General features: G+C 44.1%; 1 protein-coding gene and 2 non-coding genes across 3 annotated transcripts; all 3 read left to right on the forward strand.

Moving 5' to 3' along the window:
• The first annotated feature begins 1,854 nt into the window (after positions 1–1,854).
• On the forward strand, positions 1,855–2,406 carry LOC136638997 (uncharacterized). Its single transcript, XM_066613022.1, has one exon. It carries the CDS (start codon positions 1,855–1,857, stop codon positions 2,404–2,406), a length of 552 nt encoding a protein of 183 aa, XP_066469119.1.
• Positions 2,407–3,679: 1,273 nt separating this feature from the next.
• TRNAL-CAA (transfer RNA leucine (anticodon CAA)) lies at positions 3,680–3,787 on the forward strand. Its single transcript has 2 exons — positions 3,680–3,717; positions 3,742–3,787. It is a non-coding gene; the product is annotated as a tRNA-Leu (tRNA).
• Positions 3,788–4,313: 526 nt separating this feature from the next.
• Positions 4,314–4,385, forward strand: TRNAE-CUC (transfer RNA glutamic acid (anticodon CUC)). Its single transcript has one exon. It is a non-coding gene; the product is annotated as a tRNA-Glu (tRNA).
• Positions 4,386–16,986: the final 12,601 nt, after the last annotated feature.

Genomic DNA, 16,986 nt, shown 5'->3' on the forward strand with positions numbered 1-16,986 from the left:
CTATGTGTCTGTCCACTGTGGAGCAACTTGAATCTTTGAGAAACTTGTCATTATATGTATGTATGTGTAGCATCATAGTAGTCTTACTGCTTTCCGGACAGAAGTTGTTTTCCATAAAAGAAGGAGACAGAAGGGGACACTGAGTCAGACACAGTGCCCCATCAGATATGTGTGTTCTCTGAGGCATCTGGTGGACCACTGTGGGATACAGGAAGTTGGACTAGATGGACCTTTGGTCTGATCCAGTAGGGCTCTTCTTATGTTCTTATAAGGGCCTTAAGTTTGCAATCCTATGCACATTTATCTGGGAATGAGTCCCATTGAACTCAGTGGGAATGACTTCTAAGTGGACATGCAAAGGACTGTGCTGTAAGGCATTTTTATTCAATCTTGTTTTTAATTAATACAGCCATTTTCAGTCACTGTGCTGTGGCACACTGGTGTGCTGCGAATGGTATGCAGGTATGCCGTGGGAGTTTGGGGGAAGGTCATTTATTAGTAGGGCCACTAGGGAATGTGAGCCTCCACCAACAGCATGGTGTGTCTTGTCAATTGCCCAAAAACAGATGGTGTGCATTGACAATTTTAGTACCTTGTCAGTGTACCATGAAACGAAAAAGGTTGAAAATCACTGAATTAATATATTCTTTTTTGGCTTGTCCATTGGCTGTTAGTTTTGCTTATTGTGTTCTTATTTTTTGTTTTTATTTAGTTATAATCAAGTGCAAGCCACCTTGATCTACTATAACTGTGAAAGGCAGGTTAAAAGTGTATTAAAATTAAAATAATACATAAATTGTGGAAGAAACCATAAAGGCGCCAGTACTGTGCCTGTATTTTTCTCTTCTGCGATTAATGTGAGTTTGTGTTGGGGAAATGCACAAGACTAAGAGTTAAACTCTATCTCCCTCTATGCCATATTGCTGATCTAATTTGTACTGTCTGCTTGAGAAAGAAGGAAAGAAAGTCATGTCATATCTACTTCAACCCTCGATTTCAAATTGTAAATTCTAGAATTGACATGATTAGAGAATACAAAACAGAATTGATGTGATTAGAGAACACAAAACAGCAAAATCTGGCACAGGCCCTATAAAAAATGTGAAACAAGTTAAATTAAAAAATGAGTTAAATATGTGTAAAGGGTGACAAGGAAGTAAACCTTGATGATTATCCTGAATGATTACATTAATGGTTACAAGATGATAAACCAGGAATGTCAAACTCGTTTCATAGAGAGGGCTGAAGTTAGCATTCATGCTAAGGGCCGGAAGTGACGTCATTAAGCAGAAAGTGACATCATTAAGCAGATGATGGCCAGAAATAAGCACTTTGTTCTCACATAGAAACTCATTAGCTGCAAATGACAGAAGAGAAAATGTTCAAATCTTGTTCACATTTCTAAGATATGAGAGAGCCCAATTATAATGGTGGGCGGATAAATTGCTTCCAGGGGCCACATTAGGCCCACAGGCCTTATATTTGACATACTGGTGATAAACCATTACTGACTGATGAGATAAAATCATAGCACCAGCTTTAATGTGATCTTACTACATTTACATCCTACTACCCACCAGCTAGTGAGCAGTAAGCAGTTATGTCACAATCTTCTCAGACAGCATTAAGAGGGAGGGAAGGGTCATCAATGCTTATTATGAGGTGCCAGTTTTTGATTGGATACTGGTGCAACATAAGAACTTGGGATGCTTGGTCTGGCCAGACAGGCCATCAGTAAAGTGAAGAACCAGCATCTCACTTGGGCATCAGCCACTATATGAAAGCAACAGAAGATCAACTGTGGCATACTCAGGTGGAAGATAGAGTGGCGCTACCTTGGAGACAATTGGGGCAATGGCTGCTGCCTGCAGAAAGAAGAGGAGGACCCAGCTTCGCAGGAGGACCCAACTTCGCAGGAAGACCCTGCTTCGTAGGAGGACCCGGCTTCGTAGGAGGGCCCTGCTTAATAGGAGAAGGAAACACACTATACGCAGGAGAAAACAATACAGGAAGCTCTTGGCAAAGAGGAGGAAGCAACCTGTGAAACGAAGACTGGGAAGGAAGTCACCTTTAAGACGAGGAAGACTGGGAAGGAAGACGGTGAGCAAGAAAGTTAAACCTAAATGGCAGGATCTGAGGAATCCCTCTGATAGGTTTGTCATCAAAGTCCTCCGGAGACTGCACCAGGACAAGGTGCCCATCTCAACCAAGGCCAAGGGAAAGATCATCTCCTCTATCAGGAAGTTCTACAACAAGGTGTATGACAAAGCCAAAAGCAGCAGTCGATGCAAGGAGAATTGCGTCATTGGCTCCAGGGAGCTCCAAAATGCACTGAATCAGGTGATGCGCAAGAAGCAAGCAACAGAGGTGGTCAAAGCCATCCGCAACACCACACGTCGCCATTAGAACAACATCCGTCCTGTTCTCCTTGGGTTGGTGCAAGTGACATCTACAGAGGAGAAAGAATAGAAAAGGAGAAACCAACCTTAACACACAACAAAACACATACGCACCAGCTTCCACCTGATGAAAAGTCCTGGTGTTGCCCTCAAGATGCTAAGAATCACTTTACTTTAAAAGGAACACAACAACATCTGCCATAAGTATTGTGACCAACCATCTTCCATTCTCGATGAACTGAAATGGCAAGTGTACCTTTGCATCATTGGAAAAACAGAGAGAAGATCATCGTTTAATTCTTGTGAATATAATAAAATGGGATTTACCAGGATCCTTAGTTTTGATGTGGTTTTTAAAGTTTTGAATGTTGTCAGGTCTTGGGGTTTCTACAGAGGATGTTTAGAAAATCCACTTGTTAATTTAAAGAGTGAGGGAAAACAGGAAGACAACATGGGTGGAGGGCAAGAGGTTTCTTATCCCACGTGGATGAATTCATAAGAGCACATCTGAAAGGGAAGAGGGACAACTGAGGGACAGAACTGTTTGTAAGATCCCAAAAGAAATGAATGTTACTTCATGTGCTCAATATGGAGCTTGTCCTGGACACTGGCTAACATATAGTTCATGGTAATGTTCAGATTATCTAGAAGAGTGGTTTCTAAACTGTGGGTTGGGACCCACTGCTGGGTTGCAACCCGATTTTTGGTGGGTCGTGAAGCCCAGAACAGAGCTCCATTGAAAACAATGGTGATGGAAGGATCAGATAACTAATTGCTTGAAGCTATTAAAAAAATCATATAGCTGCTAATTACCCTGTAAAAAACTCAGCTCCTGCAGTTTGCAAGCTTGTTTAAATATATAGAGAGAAAATGTTTGAACATTTTTTTCTGGTTATTTTTACTTGTAAGTAGAAACATTTTTTTTCTAGATCTCTTTTACAATCAGTCTTGTAAACCTAGGTGGGCCCTGATAGAGTGTCATTTTAGAAGTGGGTCCCAGTGCTAAACAGTTGGGAACCACAGATCTATAATCTGATCATCCTAATTTATGTTGTTGGTTGATTTAAGCTTTAAGGTCAGAGGAGGATGAACTCTGAATGATCAGATGTGCTGATTGAGCAATGAAATTTTCAGTATGAAAAAAAGCTGGTTGGTGTTTGTCAGTGATATGAGTTTCTGCGCATGAGTATCTAAGGAAAAAATTAAAAAGGGAGGAGTAAGGCAGCAGGTTACAATATGCAATCATTAGGGTGTGTTGTTCAAAGAGCTTTAGTGTAAATGTCAGGATGGCCGAGTGGTCTAAGGCGCCAGACTCAAGGTTGTTCCTTCCCAACTCTGGGTGTTCTGGTCTCCAAATGGAGGCGTGGGTTCAAATCCCACTTCTGACATATTCTTTTCCTTGCGCCACTATACATCTAAAATGTTTTTATAAAAGAAATTAAAAACTAATTTTTGGCCAGTACTGCCCACCCCCCCACAAAAAATCCTAAAGACACGAAATACCTTCCCTAGTCATATTGCTTTCGTTTTCTCTGCCTTTATGCTCATGATGTTTTATCTTTCTCTATATTTCAAGTTTGCTGTGTTACTTGGGGTGTATTTTGTGTGCATTAAAAAGGGGCACCGAGCAAAAGAAAAATTAAGACTGATCTTTAGGCCTGCGGATCATTAACTCTTCTGCTGCTATTTGACTCCAGCAGGAAAGGTTGGTTCACGGTTTGTATCTCAGCCATGCTAGGATTCTATTTTCGTTTTTTTTTAAAGACTTTTGTTATTAATCTGAACAGTGTGATCCCAAGTTTCATTTCATGGTGACTTCCTGACATTTCATCCATTAATTGATCATGTTTGTTAGCAGAAGTTGGAAGCAGATTATAAACTGTATACCTACTGTGTCAAGTGTTTGCTATCACTTCCCTGGTGGTCTAGTGGTTAGGATTCGGCGCTCTCACCGCCGCGGCCCGGGTTCGATTCCCGGTCAGGGAATTGTGTTTTGCAGAACGTGCACTTTTTCTTTTTGACAGCACTTCAATCACCATTCACAAGATGTGCTTGGTAGTACAAGTCATGCCTTGTTAGTGTGATTTTTTTTTTTTAAGTCAGTAGATACCAAATCAGCAGAAACATAGCTTTAAAGAACCACTTCTGGATTTCTTGCTCCTCCACTGTCACCCCAGAATGCATTGGTATAGACACTATACCGCATTCAGTCACTAGATGGGGTGAATAATGCACTCTAGTGCAGTGTTTCTCAAACTGTGGGTCTGGACCCACCAGGAGGGTTGTGAGCCATTTTCTGATGGATCCCCCCCCCCCATTCATTTCAATATTTTAGTTTTAATATATTAGACTTGATGCTCCCATGGTATGTGACCGCATTTGGGGAAATGTTACAGCTCTGTACTTTTAACAGGCTTTTAACAATGCTTTTAACAATGTATATACTTTTAACAATGATAGTCAATGGGGCTTATTCCTGGGTTACTGTGGGTAGGATTGCAGCCTTGGATTGTTAAAAATTTTCCTGCTTGATGATGTTGCTTCTGGTCATGACATCACTTCTGGTGGGTCCTGACAGATTCTTATTTTAAAAAGTGGGTCTCAGTGCTAAAAGTTTAAGAACCACTGATCTAGTGGAATGAAATTATTAATTAACAGCACAAAGGTGGGAAATTGGATTTTGGTTTTTTTTTTCTTGTTACAAGGCATTTAAAGTGGTAAGTCAAATCAGTGGATATCATATCAGTGGATAACGACACACTACCTGTAGATGATATCCAATGGACTCCCTGCTAAAATACTGAACAAAGAATTAAAGTTATGTATGGGGGGTGAATATACCAGCTATTACTATCTCAATTATAGTGCTAATTTGTCTGTTTCCATGTTTGCCTGACACACCTTTTAAAGATTTAAAAGCCACCTAAATCACCTTCCTTTAAGAAATGACTAAAACAGAAACTAATAATATAATTTTTAAAAAAATTCAGAAATGTGAAATTACTGTACAATCCCTGGGGCAAAGAAAAACTATTTTTCAGATAGGAGGATTGACAAATTAATGTACACAAATAGTACTAAACTGTAAAGGTGCAAGCTAAATTATGAATGAAATCCCCACAGTGCTGATGAAGGATATTGTTTTGTTTTTTGCTCTACTTCCAAACTTTATATGCTGCGTTGCTTCATTACTGACTTTCTCCTACTTGCTGAGTGTAAAAAAGGCCAGGTTATGGGAGGTCCAGGAAGAAAACCCAGTCCCTCGCTCGCCATGTTGTTTCTGCCAACTCCCTGATGATGCAGTGGGTGATGTTCTGGTTCCAGGTTCTAGGGACCCTTAGTCAAGTGCCTTGGTGAGCCCCCAAGCCCTAGAGGGCACTTAGTGGTGGGGAGGCAGCAGCCCAGTGTGCTCGTGGGCAAATGTCATTCTTTTATCAATAATCCATTGTCCCTGTTGCTCTGCCCTGGCCATGCAGCATTGCTGCTGAGGAGTGGTGCAGACTGCTGCCACCGTCAAGCCCATCAAGGCAAGGTAACTCCCCTCAAGGCACTAGGGGAAGCTTACTTTGGTAGTGCTAGTGGGTTGGAGCACTTCTCAGCAGGTGCACTGATGGGCACCACGTTTCTTTACAAGGCAAGAAATTGGGTCCTGGGCCAGACTTGGTTGTGGGTCGTCTGGTGGCCCTGGGACTAAGCCAGTACCCTAACTGACCTACTTCCAGGGCTGCTGAGACATTGAGCCTGGGACGCCTGATTGCCCCCCTTCCTTAATATTATTAATAATTGTCTGGCGTCAGACTTACCGGGGGCTCCAGCAACGAGGGCTCCTGCTGGCCAGCCCCAATTGGGGGTGAGTGGGAGGCCAATATGCCTCATGCCCACATGTCCACAAGGCTTTGGTGGGAGGCCAACATGCCTCAACTGGGAGCAGCCTGTGCCTCCCCACCCTAGCAAGAATGCCCTGGTGGCCAAGAAGGCCATGCCCACCCTGGCCAACAACACAGCCATAGCCCACCTGCGAGCAGGGAAGAGGGGGAGCGGGAAAGTGGCCAGACAAGCCCCACCCTTCCTATAAGATGGACAGAGGTGGGAAGCCAACAGGACAGTGGATAGGGGCTTTCTGGATTTTGGATTTTGGGTATGGGGATGGTGAAAAGGAAGGTAGCAGGGACTGGAACAGGATGTTATTAGGCAGTGGGCCAGTGATGAAAGGGCAGGTGCCTGAGCTCTGAGAATACCTGGGACAGGTAGCCCATCAGACTCTCAGTTGGGAGAAAGACCCAGGAGCCCCGGGAAGGACAACGCTGAAGCCACTGAGAAGGAAAGATGATGCTGCAACCCCCTCCCCAAGAGACCTGCTGTGGCTTTGCCAATCCTCTCTTGGCCCCCAGGGGTGATTCACCCTAGCCGAGAGAGGGATCCCAAGGCCAGTTGAGCCTGCCTCCGCCTCACCCATAGCTAGGGGTGTTTGAAAATGCTTCATTTTTTTGCAGATTTTGTGATTTGAAAGGCAGAAAGCAGGGTTATGTGCTCTCATTCCAAGTCCTCATCTTTATTAATTTCAAACACTTTTAACAGTGTACTAGGTAGGTGATACTGTGTCAGCAGCTGCAGCTGCTGTATTATTTCTAACTGGAAAAAGTTAAAACAGATTATTTTAATTTCTGGAAAATTAAACACCAAGATGTTTTGCGTTTGTGTTCAGAAATTTTCAACCAAAAATGGCAGTGTTTTGTGTTTTTATTGTTTTTAACCAAACAAAACAAACAACAAAAAACACCCTTATCGAAAACCAGAGTAAGGATGTTAGCCCCTGCCTTTTCCTGTTACCCTTACCATAATATAATATAATATAATGAAAGTCAGTTTCTCAGCTATTAGATGACAAATATGTATTTAATATGTTGTCTAAGAGCTGGAAAAAATGAAAAATGGCCTTCATCTAGGCCAGAGGTTTCTAAACTTTTCGGCCGAAGGGCCACATCAAATATCTGGCATGGTGTCGAGGGCTAGAAAAAAAATTAAATATAAAATTTAAATAAATACATTAGAGGTGGAACTTAGATGAATGACTGAAATGAATGAATAGGCTCAAATGTCAGGATTTCTCCAAGCACCAACACAGCCCAAGAAATAAAGCACACACACTTAAATGGACCCCCATTCCCCCACCCCAAGAGCACAACTCTGGTTGTGTTTGGTCAACTGGGCCAGAGGCTCTTAGGCGATCAGAGGCTGGCCGCGGGCCGGATAGAGGCACTCCGCAGGCCACATCTGGCCCCTGGGCCAGGGTTTGGAGACCCCTGATCTAGGCTGTCTGAAAGACTGTGCAGTACTCACCAGCATACAACGCGGTGTGAAAGGACCTTCTTTCATCCCCACCAGCTTCTGGCATCCTTTCTTTGAGTAGTGCTACGGCATTTTTCTTCTCCCTCAGCAAAACTCTCTTCGTTTGCTTTTTCTTCTTTGAAAATGCAGGGGCATCCAAAGACTGCCTTCCAACTATTTCCTTTATTACTGTGTAATGATTTTGAGACAAAGCCCAATTGAAATAAACTTGCCTGGCCTTTAAAAAAAAATTTTTCCCCTTCTTTTTTCTCCTCTGTGCTCATTTTTGTACTCCATACTGCTAATTTCACCTTCCAGCAATGCCATGTGCTTTAGACACATGCTAAACTAGAAGAAGGGGTGGACTTGACTGTTGGGGGCCTGGAACTTCTGTGCACAGAACTGGGTGACCTACTGCTGGGAACTAGTAGTCCTGCTCTGACGGTATAAGTTTCACTTTCTCCTGTTTGAATTGTACCAATATATATTGCAGCTTATGGAGAAGATCTGGGTTGCATCTCCCCTACAGCTTGAATCCACTTTCAATGCACTTCTATTCCCCCAATGCACTTTTGTGTGTGTGTGTGTGTGTGTGTGTGTGTGTTTTGTTAAGAAATCTGAGAGCTGTTAGAGCTACCCTTAACAAACTACAGTCTCCAGAATGCATTGGAGTGCATTCCAATAGAATAGAGTGCTTTCCAATCCAATTGAAGTGCATTGAAAGGAGATTAAAGCTGTAGTGGAAATGTAGCCCGGGGTAGGCTTAGATTGAGGTACCCACTTTCATTTTGTAATAACTCAGTTTTGTATTCTATAGTTTGTTTTGGACTTGGAGGCCCAGGCCCAGAGGATTTTGCTCCACTGCCCTCCTCTTCTCATGCCTGCCTACTCCTGATTCCTGATCTACTCTCCATACAACTGATTGGGTAGTATGATGGCCACCAATATTAAGGGGTCAGGGTTTGGCCCAGCTGGGTCAAGCCTTTGATGGACAGAGGCCATTCATTGGTACCTGGCTTGGCTGAGCACTAACATCAGCTTTGAATGTAATTTAGTAGGCTTTAGGTTCATGAGGACCCTTGGCATTCGCAGCAGCAATGGCCTCTTTGCATTGTAGGAAATTCAAGACGGCAGACAGCAGCAGCATGGCTCATAGAGAGTGCTCCAGACAATTGCCAAGGTAAGATTTGGGGAGGTTTGCCTTAGCAACTGCCAAACCTGCACCGCTGCTACCTACCATCTTTTGTACACTATATGCCAGCCCTTCCTCCCCAAGTTGTATGTTTTCTGCTGCAAAGCACTGGAGGGAGAATGGGGGATCCGCAGGTTTTCCTGGTGGTCCCTCATTTTTCCTCAGTGCCCACTGTAGGAAAAGTTAAGTGGGAGATGGAGATATCTCCCTTTTTGATCAACTCCACAAGAGCAGGTGCTCTGAAGGAGGGTAGTCAGCCGCTGCAAGCCACTACCACCTAGTCAGCCTTCCTGTTGGGCCCATCTCCTTGGCAAACTTGCTGGGTAATGGTGGGTGGCGTTCTCTTCCACTCTAACATCATTTTCCTTTTGGGATGAGATATCAGGAAAACAAACTGGTGCAGATACTAAAGAGAGACATCAACACGATTGTCAGAATGATTGTTTTAGTATTCTGTGCTTGTTCTCTATGCAACTACTCAGTGGTATCACTAGGGGGGTCCATGGGGTTTTGGCCGCACCAGGTGACGCGCACGCAGGGGGGTGACCCCACTACTTGCCAGAATTTTTGAAATCTTGGTACTTTTAAATAATACCACCATGTTATATATTAATCGATGTGCAATTTCTTGAAGAATGCAGTGAAACAAACTGTTTTGAAATATCTCTGTTCTAACAAACGTTATAGCAAAAAACCCAGTGCAGATGGGGTAATGGTGCATCACCACACCCACTGCCTGGGGCATTGTCCACCCACTGCATGGGAGGAGGTCCATCATACGGGTGATGCACTGGCCTCCCACACTGGGTGACATAAATCCTAGTGACACCACTGCAACTACTCATATCTCTAGAGTTCAGCCTTCCAAGGGTATACTATGCAGTATATACACGTGTGTGTGTGTATGCACATATACTGCTTGCGTAGTTGGCATCTAGCTCTCTGTTCTGTCCTGAATGTGGTTCCATTGTTGAGTAATTTCTTTTCGCATAGCCATTAGAGGCAAGCTAGATGTGTGTTAAGAGGCATGCTTATAGCTGGGCACACAGGTACACCTGGACAGGTTTTCTGTCAAGGGGGTTTTCTGTCAAGGGACTTTAATGTCACAAGTACTTTTAGGTTTTAATTTTTGGAGTAAATGTTAGATGGCTGCATGTATGAGTGTGAGAGGAGATAATTGGAGACACATGCCAGAATTTTGTTAACAGATTCTCTGGATTCAGGCAAAGCTGAGCTCCAAGGACTATATAGGCTGCCCTCTGGTTCTAGGGGCAGTTGAAGGAATAGGATACCTGGTCATCACATAACACATGGGAAATTCTGTTACATCTCCTCTCTTAGCAAAGAGGCAGAGAAACCATTGAATACTCATGCACACAAGCTCATCTCCCTCACAAGTGCTGATTGGCTGTTCTCTCATAAAAGTTTGACCTCCATCACCACATCAGGTCGTGATGATCCCACCATACTCTCTGAGAAGCAGCCCAGTAATTTTTAGATTCTGTACAACACCCACCACGCAGTTGGCGCAAAAATCCTCAGTGCCGAACAGTAAAACTTTCTCATGTCTGTGAATGTGTTTTGAGTTGTTCAATCCTTATTTTGTTCAATCCAAAGTTTCTTCAAACTTTGTTCAATCCAAAGTTTTTAGTATGTTGTAAGCTGTTTCTGTGGACACGACTGGACAGGTTATGCTGGAGTTCTGAAGTGATAGACTTGCAAAGCCCTCCAAACCGCTGGAATTTAAATTCTATGACTCTTATTTAATGTTATGCCACTGACACCCTTTTTAGTCAGTGCTTTATAAAACTCATAAGAACATAAGAACAGCCCCACTGGATCAGGCCATAGGCCCATCTAGTCCAGCTTCCTGTATCTCACAGCGGCCCACCAAATGCCCCAGGGAGCACACCAGATAACAAGAGACCTCATCCTGGTGCCCTCCCTTGCATCTGGCATTCTGACATAGCCCATTTCTAAAATCAGGAGGTTGCACATACACATCATGGCTTGTACCCCGTAATGGATTTTTCCTCCAGAAACTTGTCCAGTCCCCTTTTAAAGACGTCCAGGCCAGTTGCCATCACCACATCCTGCGGCAAGGAGTCCCACAGACCAACTACACACTGAGTAAAGAAATATTTTCTTTTGTCTGTCCCAACTCTCCCAACACTCAATTTTAGTGGATGTCCCCTGGTTCTGGTGTTATGTGAGAGTGTAAAGAGCATCTCCCTATCCCCTCTGTCCATCCCCTGCATAATTTTGTATGTCTCAATCATGTCCCCCCTCAGGCGCCTCTTTTCTAGGCTGACGAGGCCCAAACGCCATAGCCTCTCCTCATAAGGAAGGTGCCCCAGCCCCATAATCATCTTAGTCGCTCTCTTTTGCACCTTTTCCATTTCCACTATGTCTTTTTTGAGATGTGGCAACTGCAACTGGACACAATACTCCAGGTGCGGCCTTACCATTGATTTGTACAACGGCATTATAATATTAGCCGTTTTGTTCTCAATACCCTTCCTCATGATCCCAAGCATAGAATTGGCCTTCTTTACTGCTGCCGCACATTGGGTCGACACTTTCATCGACCAGTCCACCACCACCCCAAGTTCTCTCTCCTGACCTGTCACAGACAGCTCAGAACCTATCAGCCTATATGTGAGGTTTTGATTTACAACTGCTAACTAAACCATCATTCCCCAGATTAACACACAGTTACAGCAACACACTTCAACGAATTAAGCTGTTAAATTCCTGATTTATTGGAAGGACAAATTTAATATTTTTTTCTTTTCCTTTCAGAAACCACTCAACACACACACACATAAAATCATGGTGGTTTTCTCTTCTCAATCTCTACTGGTCCTGGTTATAGTGAAGGGAAATCTCTTTGCATATACACAATCTGCAGTATCTGTAAGATACAATCTCTCATGGATTCAATACTGGAGCAATCGTCCTTCAATGTATAAATGGCACGACTGGCAATAAAGTCTCTTGGAAGTTAAGGTGGTGTCTTAATACATGGTCGATCAGAAAAAAGCTTGTACGTGTTTTAAAATCTCTATCATACTAGGATATTTTCAAGGTCAATGTTTGGCATTCTCCTTTCTTGTGGGTTCAGCCAGGGAGAAAGGGAGGGATGCTTCTCTAAGCTGTGGAGGTGGGGATGTTGGTAGTTGGGGCAATGCTGGTGGGCTCAGCTGTGTGCTTGGCCAGCTCCATTTACATGGCGTCCTTTAAGAAAGCTTGTACATCAGAACAGATGGAGGACAGGTCAATCTTCTGTACATCAGAACAGATGGAGGACAGGTTAATCAATTCCATGGCATCCTTTAAGAAAGTTTGTACATCAGAACAGATGAGTCAGTCTTTTCCATGGCATCCTTTAAGAAAGTTTGTACATCAGAACAGATGGAGGACAGGTCAATCTTCTGGCTCAGGGTCTCGAACTCGGGTGCCAAATGGTTGTATAAGTCTGTCAGCAAGGTCTGCACCAGGTGGCCTTGTTGTCCTTGTGCACCTTTGGCATCAGTGGAAATATCTTGACTGCAAAGAGCCTTGGGGAGCAGATCTTGGATTGTTTGCTGCTCTCTGCCTTAGCCCGGAGACCAAGGCAGAAGTGATGCTTCTTAAGTTTTCCAGCCTGGAGCTTCTGCTTTTTGCCTGGCCTGTGGGGGCTTCTTCTGGGGCTTATCATTCGTCATAGCCCTGCCTTTCTTCTTGCCTCCTTATTTGGTAGCCATTGGTCTGTCTTTTTATCTTCACACTCCTGGCTTCAGAAGTTGCCAGACTTCTGCCTGATGCAATCAATGATGTACAATAGCATGCAAATGAAGGGTCAGCATGGCATGTGGTGATTGGGTAATAACCTTCATTGTAGCCAAGAAATCATTGTGACACTGAATGTGACAGACATACTGCAGCTCGGATATGTGTCCGTGCTGATGGGCTTGGAATGTCAAAAATTAGGAAAATGTCTAACTTGACTCTACAGGTGTGTGTCCCCATTACCCTCCCCCCCCGAACAAAAGAGAAACAATTCTTTACATATTCATTTATTTTTAAAAGTAGTGTGGTTGTAGGTGCTATATAAAGAAACATCAAATGATTATAAAAATGAAATACGTGTAAAACAAACCCTGTTGTCAAGTGCTGGCATGTCACCTAAAATATTGTGGCATGTTTCACAGGCACGTGTCACAGGTTTGCCATTGCTGTGCTCGGTGAACTCCAGGAGAGCATGACCCAGACCAGTCTTGAAGCACTTGGACAGACGGCAAAAGGCCTGAGGTCCCACAGAATTCAAGGAAGGCCAAAAGCTCGATTCATTGGAGTAATTACCCCACCCCACCCCTCTTCCAAGTGGCTGGCTTAAGAGAAGCCTGGCCTTTCTTACACTTCATTTGGCAAAATTCCATGCACCTTGCTTGCACAGCAGATTTGAAACCTGCCCTCTCTCATTCACATCCTGGGAGCTTTCTGATGTGGAGCAAACAAAGATGCAAGGGACACAAAAGAAGTCTCCCAATCTTTTTCTCTCACCAACTCCATGGCCAGGTTTAATCAAGAGTTGCATGCTAACTGTTATGCAGGATTGACAGAGACCACTGACACCAACGTAAGTTTAAGGCTTTTATTGTGAGGAATGGAACCTGAACTGAATAAAAACACCTTTGTTCCAAATTCCCTCATTGAGTGAGGATCTGAGGCAGGAACTAGGCAGGCAAGAGGCAGCAGGACTTGAGGCAAAGGCTTGATGTTTGTCCCCTGGATCTCTGAGGCTCTCACAGGGGCTCCTTGCTGCAACTCTCTCTTCAGCTCTCAGCTCCACTCTGCAGCTTGATCTCTCCCCCAGCTTGCTCCTTCCTGCAGCTCCTTCTCTGGTCAGCTTCCCTGGTGGTCCCCTTCCTCTGTAGAGCTCACTCTCCAAGGCTCCTCACAACAGTTCTTCCCTGGTGGTCTCCCGGCTCCTTGCTTGTGCAGCCCCTTTTATAGGTCTCTGTACACAGCAGCCTCTACCTTCCCTCTCCTGGTACTGCAGCCTCCTCTCCTGCAGCAGTTTTCCCTCTGGTCCTCCTCAGACCGAGCCCAAGTTTTACACATAACATAACCAAAGCCCAAGCTTATCACAAGTTTCTTCCCACAGATTTGGCAGGATGCAAATCAACAGAGGTGCCCATCTCTGGCTGAGAATGGAAAATCAAGGGCCACCAAAGCACACAAGAAAGGTCCTTTACAGTGGCATCACCAGGGTTTGCATCACCCAGTGCAGGAGGCCAGCACATTGCCCCTATGATGGGCCTCCTCCCATGCAGTGAGCAGGGCAATGCCCCGGCAGTGGGTGTGGTGATATACCATTGCCCTGCCCCACTGTATTTTTGGCTGTAACTTTTGATAGGATAGAGATATTTCAACATGGTTTGTTTCATTGCACTCTGCATGAAATGACTTATTGATATATAACATGGTTGTATTATTCAAAAATACTAAGATTTTAAAAATTTTGGTGAGTAATGGTATCCCCCCCCAAGTGAGCGTCACCTACTGCAACCTTCACTCCCCTAGCGACACCAGTGGTCCTTTATGAGTTCACCCCACAATAGCCTCAATGCTTGCCCATGGGAAAGTAAGTTATTAAAAAGATCAGTGCCATATCCTATCCCCCTTCCCGAACCTGATCCACTGACATGGTTCAACGTGGACTGAGAGTTCAAGAAATAGGATTTATTGATGCCATCTACCCGGTGAGACCTACATGATTCTAGAAATGTGAGCAGAAGCCAGACTGCTGTGAAAACTCTAAAGTAAAACATGTTTTAAGTCTGTGTTTCAATTGTTGCCCAGTTTTACAGTGTAAGGTGCTTTCATTGCAAAGTGGTGTATAAATATTCTAGATAAATGAACTGGATGATGGCCAAGAGTAGGTCATAGTCACATTCAGTGTCACAATGGCTCCTTGGCGCTCTGCAGACTGGTGCTGCCCAATCAGCAGCCTCCAAGCTGCCTCTTCATTTGCATGCCATTGCCTATAACTGACCACCCCTGGCAGGAGTCTGGTGACATTTGAAGGCAAGAGCACAGAAGGATGGCTGCCAAACAGCAAGGCAAGAAGAAAGGCAAGGCTGGGAAGAGAAAGCAAGCCCAGAAGAACCATCGGCAGGCCAGACAAAAGCAGAGAAAGCTTCAGTCTCCCAAACAGAAGAAGCCTTTGTCCCGCCAAGAGCACAAAGCCAAGGCAGTGAGCGCTGGTCGGCTGAAGACTTGCTCATCTAAGCAATTTGCGTCCAAGATGTTGCGGCAGATGCCCAAGGTGCGCATGGAGGCCAAGGCCAGGCATCTGGTGAAGACCATGTTGATACGCTTGTACAAGCAGGTGGTGGCTGAGGTCAAGAGCTTGGAACAGAAGAGCGGGTCCTCTGACGTCAGCTGCACTGATATAAAAACTGCCCTGAATGATGCAATTGCAAAGTTGCTGGGCAAGCACACAGCCAAATCCACCGAAGCCACCGCTGGTACCACCACTGCTGCCACTGCCACTGCCACTGCTGCCAGCAGCCAGTGTGCTTAGAGAAACACCGCTCCCCTCCTCCCGGGGTGCACTCCGACAGGGAGAGTAACACGCCTTGCCCCAAAACAAATCCGGAAACCTGAGAGCCTAAAATAGTTTGCTGCCTTAATGTGTCAAGACAATCCTGTAGATCTACCACTTTCGAAGACATCAGTTTCTCCTCTACTGCTTTTCATTCCCAAACGATCATGGCATTTATGGGACGCCTGGAAGGACCATTGCTCTTCTTCTGAGCTGATGAAAGATCCTCTGGCGGCAGACGAGAAGAGACTCTGGACTGTATATGTGAGAGATTTCCCATCATCATTCACCTGGAGCAGCAGAAGCTGCATGAAGAGATCGGCCGTGATATTTGGGGGAAGAACAAATATGCAAGCATGCTTATGAGGTGCTTTCTGGAAAGAAAACATGTGCCATATTTTATCTTTGTCCAATAAAACAGGATTTTAGCAGCTTTATTCAAATTCATGTGTTTTGTTTTGTTTTTGAACTAAACTGTGATTGGACTGTTAAGTGACTATGAATTTAATTATAAAACATGGTGATTATCTGTAGATAATTTTAAGTAGAAATCAGATAATTGAATGTTTAGCTGTGCCTCATGGGTGATTCCAAGGGGTAGCAAGAGGTAGCAGATGCCCCCCCCCAACACTTCCTGCTCCATTAAAAAAATAGCAAAAATAAAATACCATAACAAACAAACAAATATTTTCTGTGACTTAGGCTGTATACGCACTTTCCTGGGAGTAAGCCCCATTGTATATGGTGGGATTTACTTCTGAGTAGACATACACAGGCTTGCACTCTTAGCATAGATCAGTGTTTCTCAACTAGTGGTATGGGTACCACCAGTGGTACTTGAGATGGTGTCTGGTGATACTTGTGGGGCATCTCTTGTCCGGCAGCGAGACCAGGAACACAACACAACAAACAGTGGTAGGAGGCCCCAAAGCATGCATCTCCTCACTTGAGAAAGCCCTCCTGTCCGACACGAGTCTCTTATTGGTGTTTGTCATGTCGTATCTGATCTCCCAAATCAGAAGTAACTGGAAATGATGTCATTCCCAGTTACTTCTGGTGAGATTCTGAATAGGTGGACCATGTGAAGTGGACAAACATTGAGAGGACAAACATTGAGAAACACTGGGAGGTTTCATATTCTTGGAAGGAACTTTCAAAGTTTTTTGATATGTTTGTGCTTGTGATTCCTTTGAAGCCTCCCTATTTCACCTCTACTTTCCTGATAGTAGTTCATGTTTGAACCTGCCATTGTGTCAAGATTTCTTGCACAGTTTTGCCCAGCTAAGAAAGGGAACATCAAATATAAAATTTAAAATATAAAATGTAACCGTTGATCTGCATAATCTTGTTGGGACCTGTGGGAAGGTTTTATAAATATATTTTTAGCTGTTGTTCAGACTACGTGATGAACAACAAAAATTTGTTTTGGATCTGACACTGATAACTCCTAAGAAAGAGACACTGTTTTTATATCT

This window comes from Tiliqua scincoides, chromosome 2, assembly GCF_035046505.1.
Source record: "Tiliqua scincoides isolate rTilSci1 chromosome 2, rTilSci1.hap2, whole genome shotgun sequence".
Classification (NCBI taxonomy): Eukaryota; Metazoa; Chordata; class Lepidosauria; order Squamata; family Scincidae; genus Tiliqua; species Tiliqua scincoides.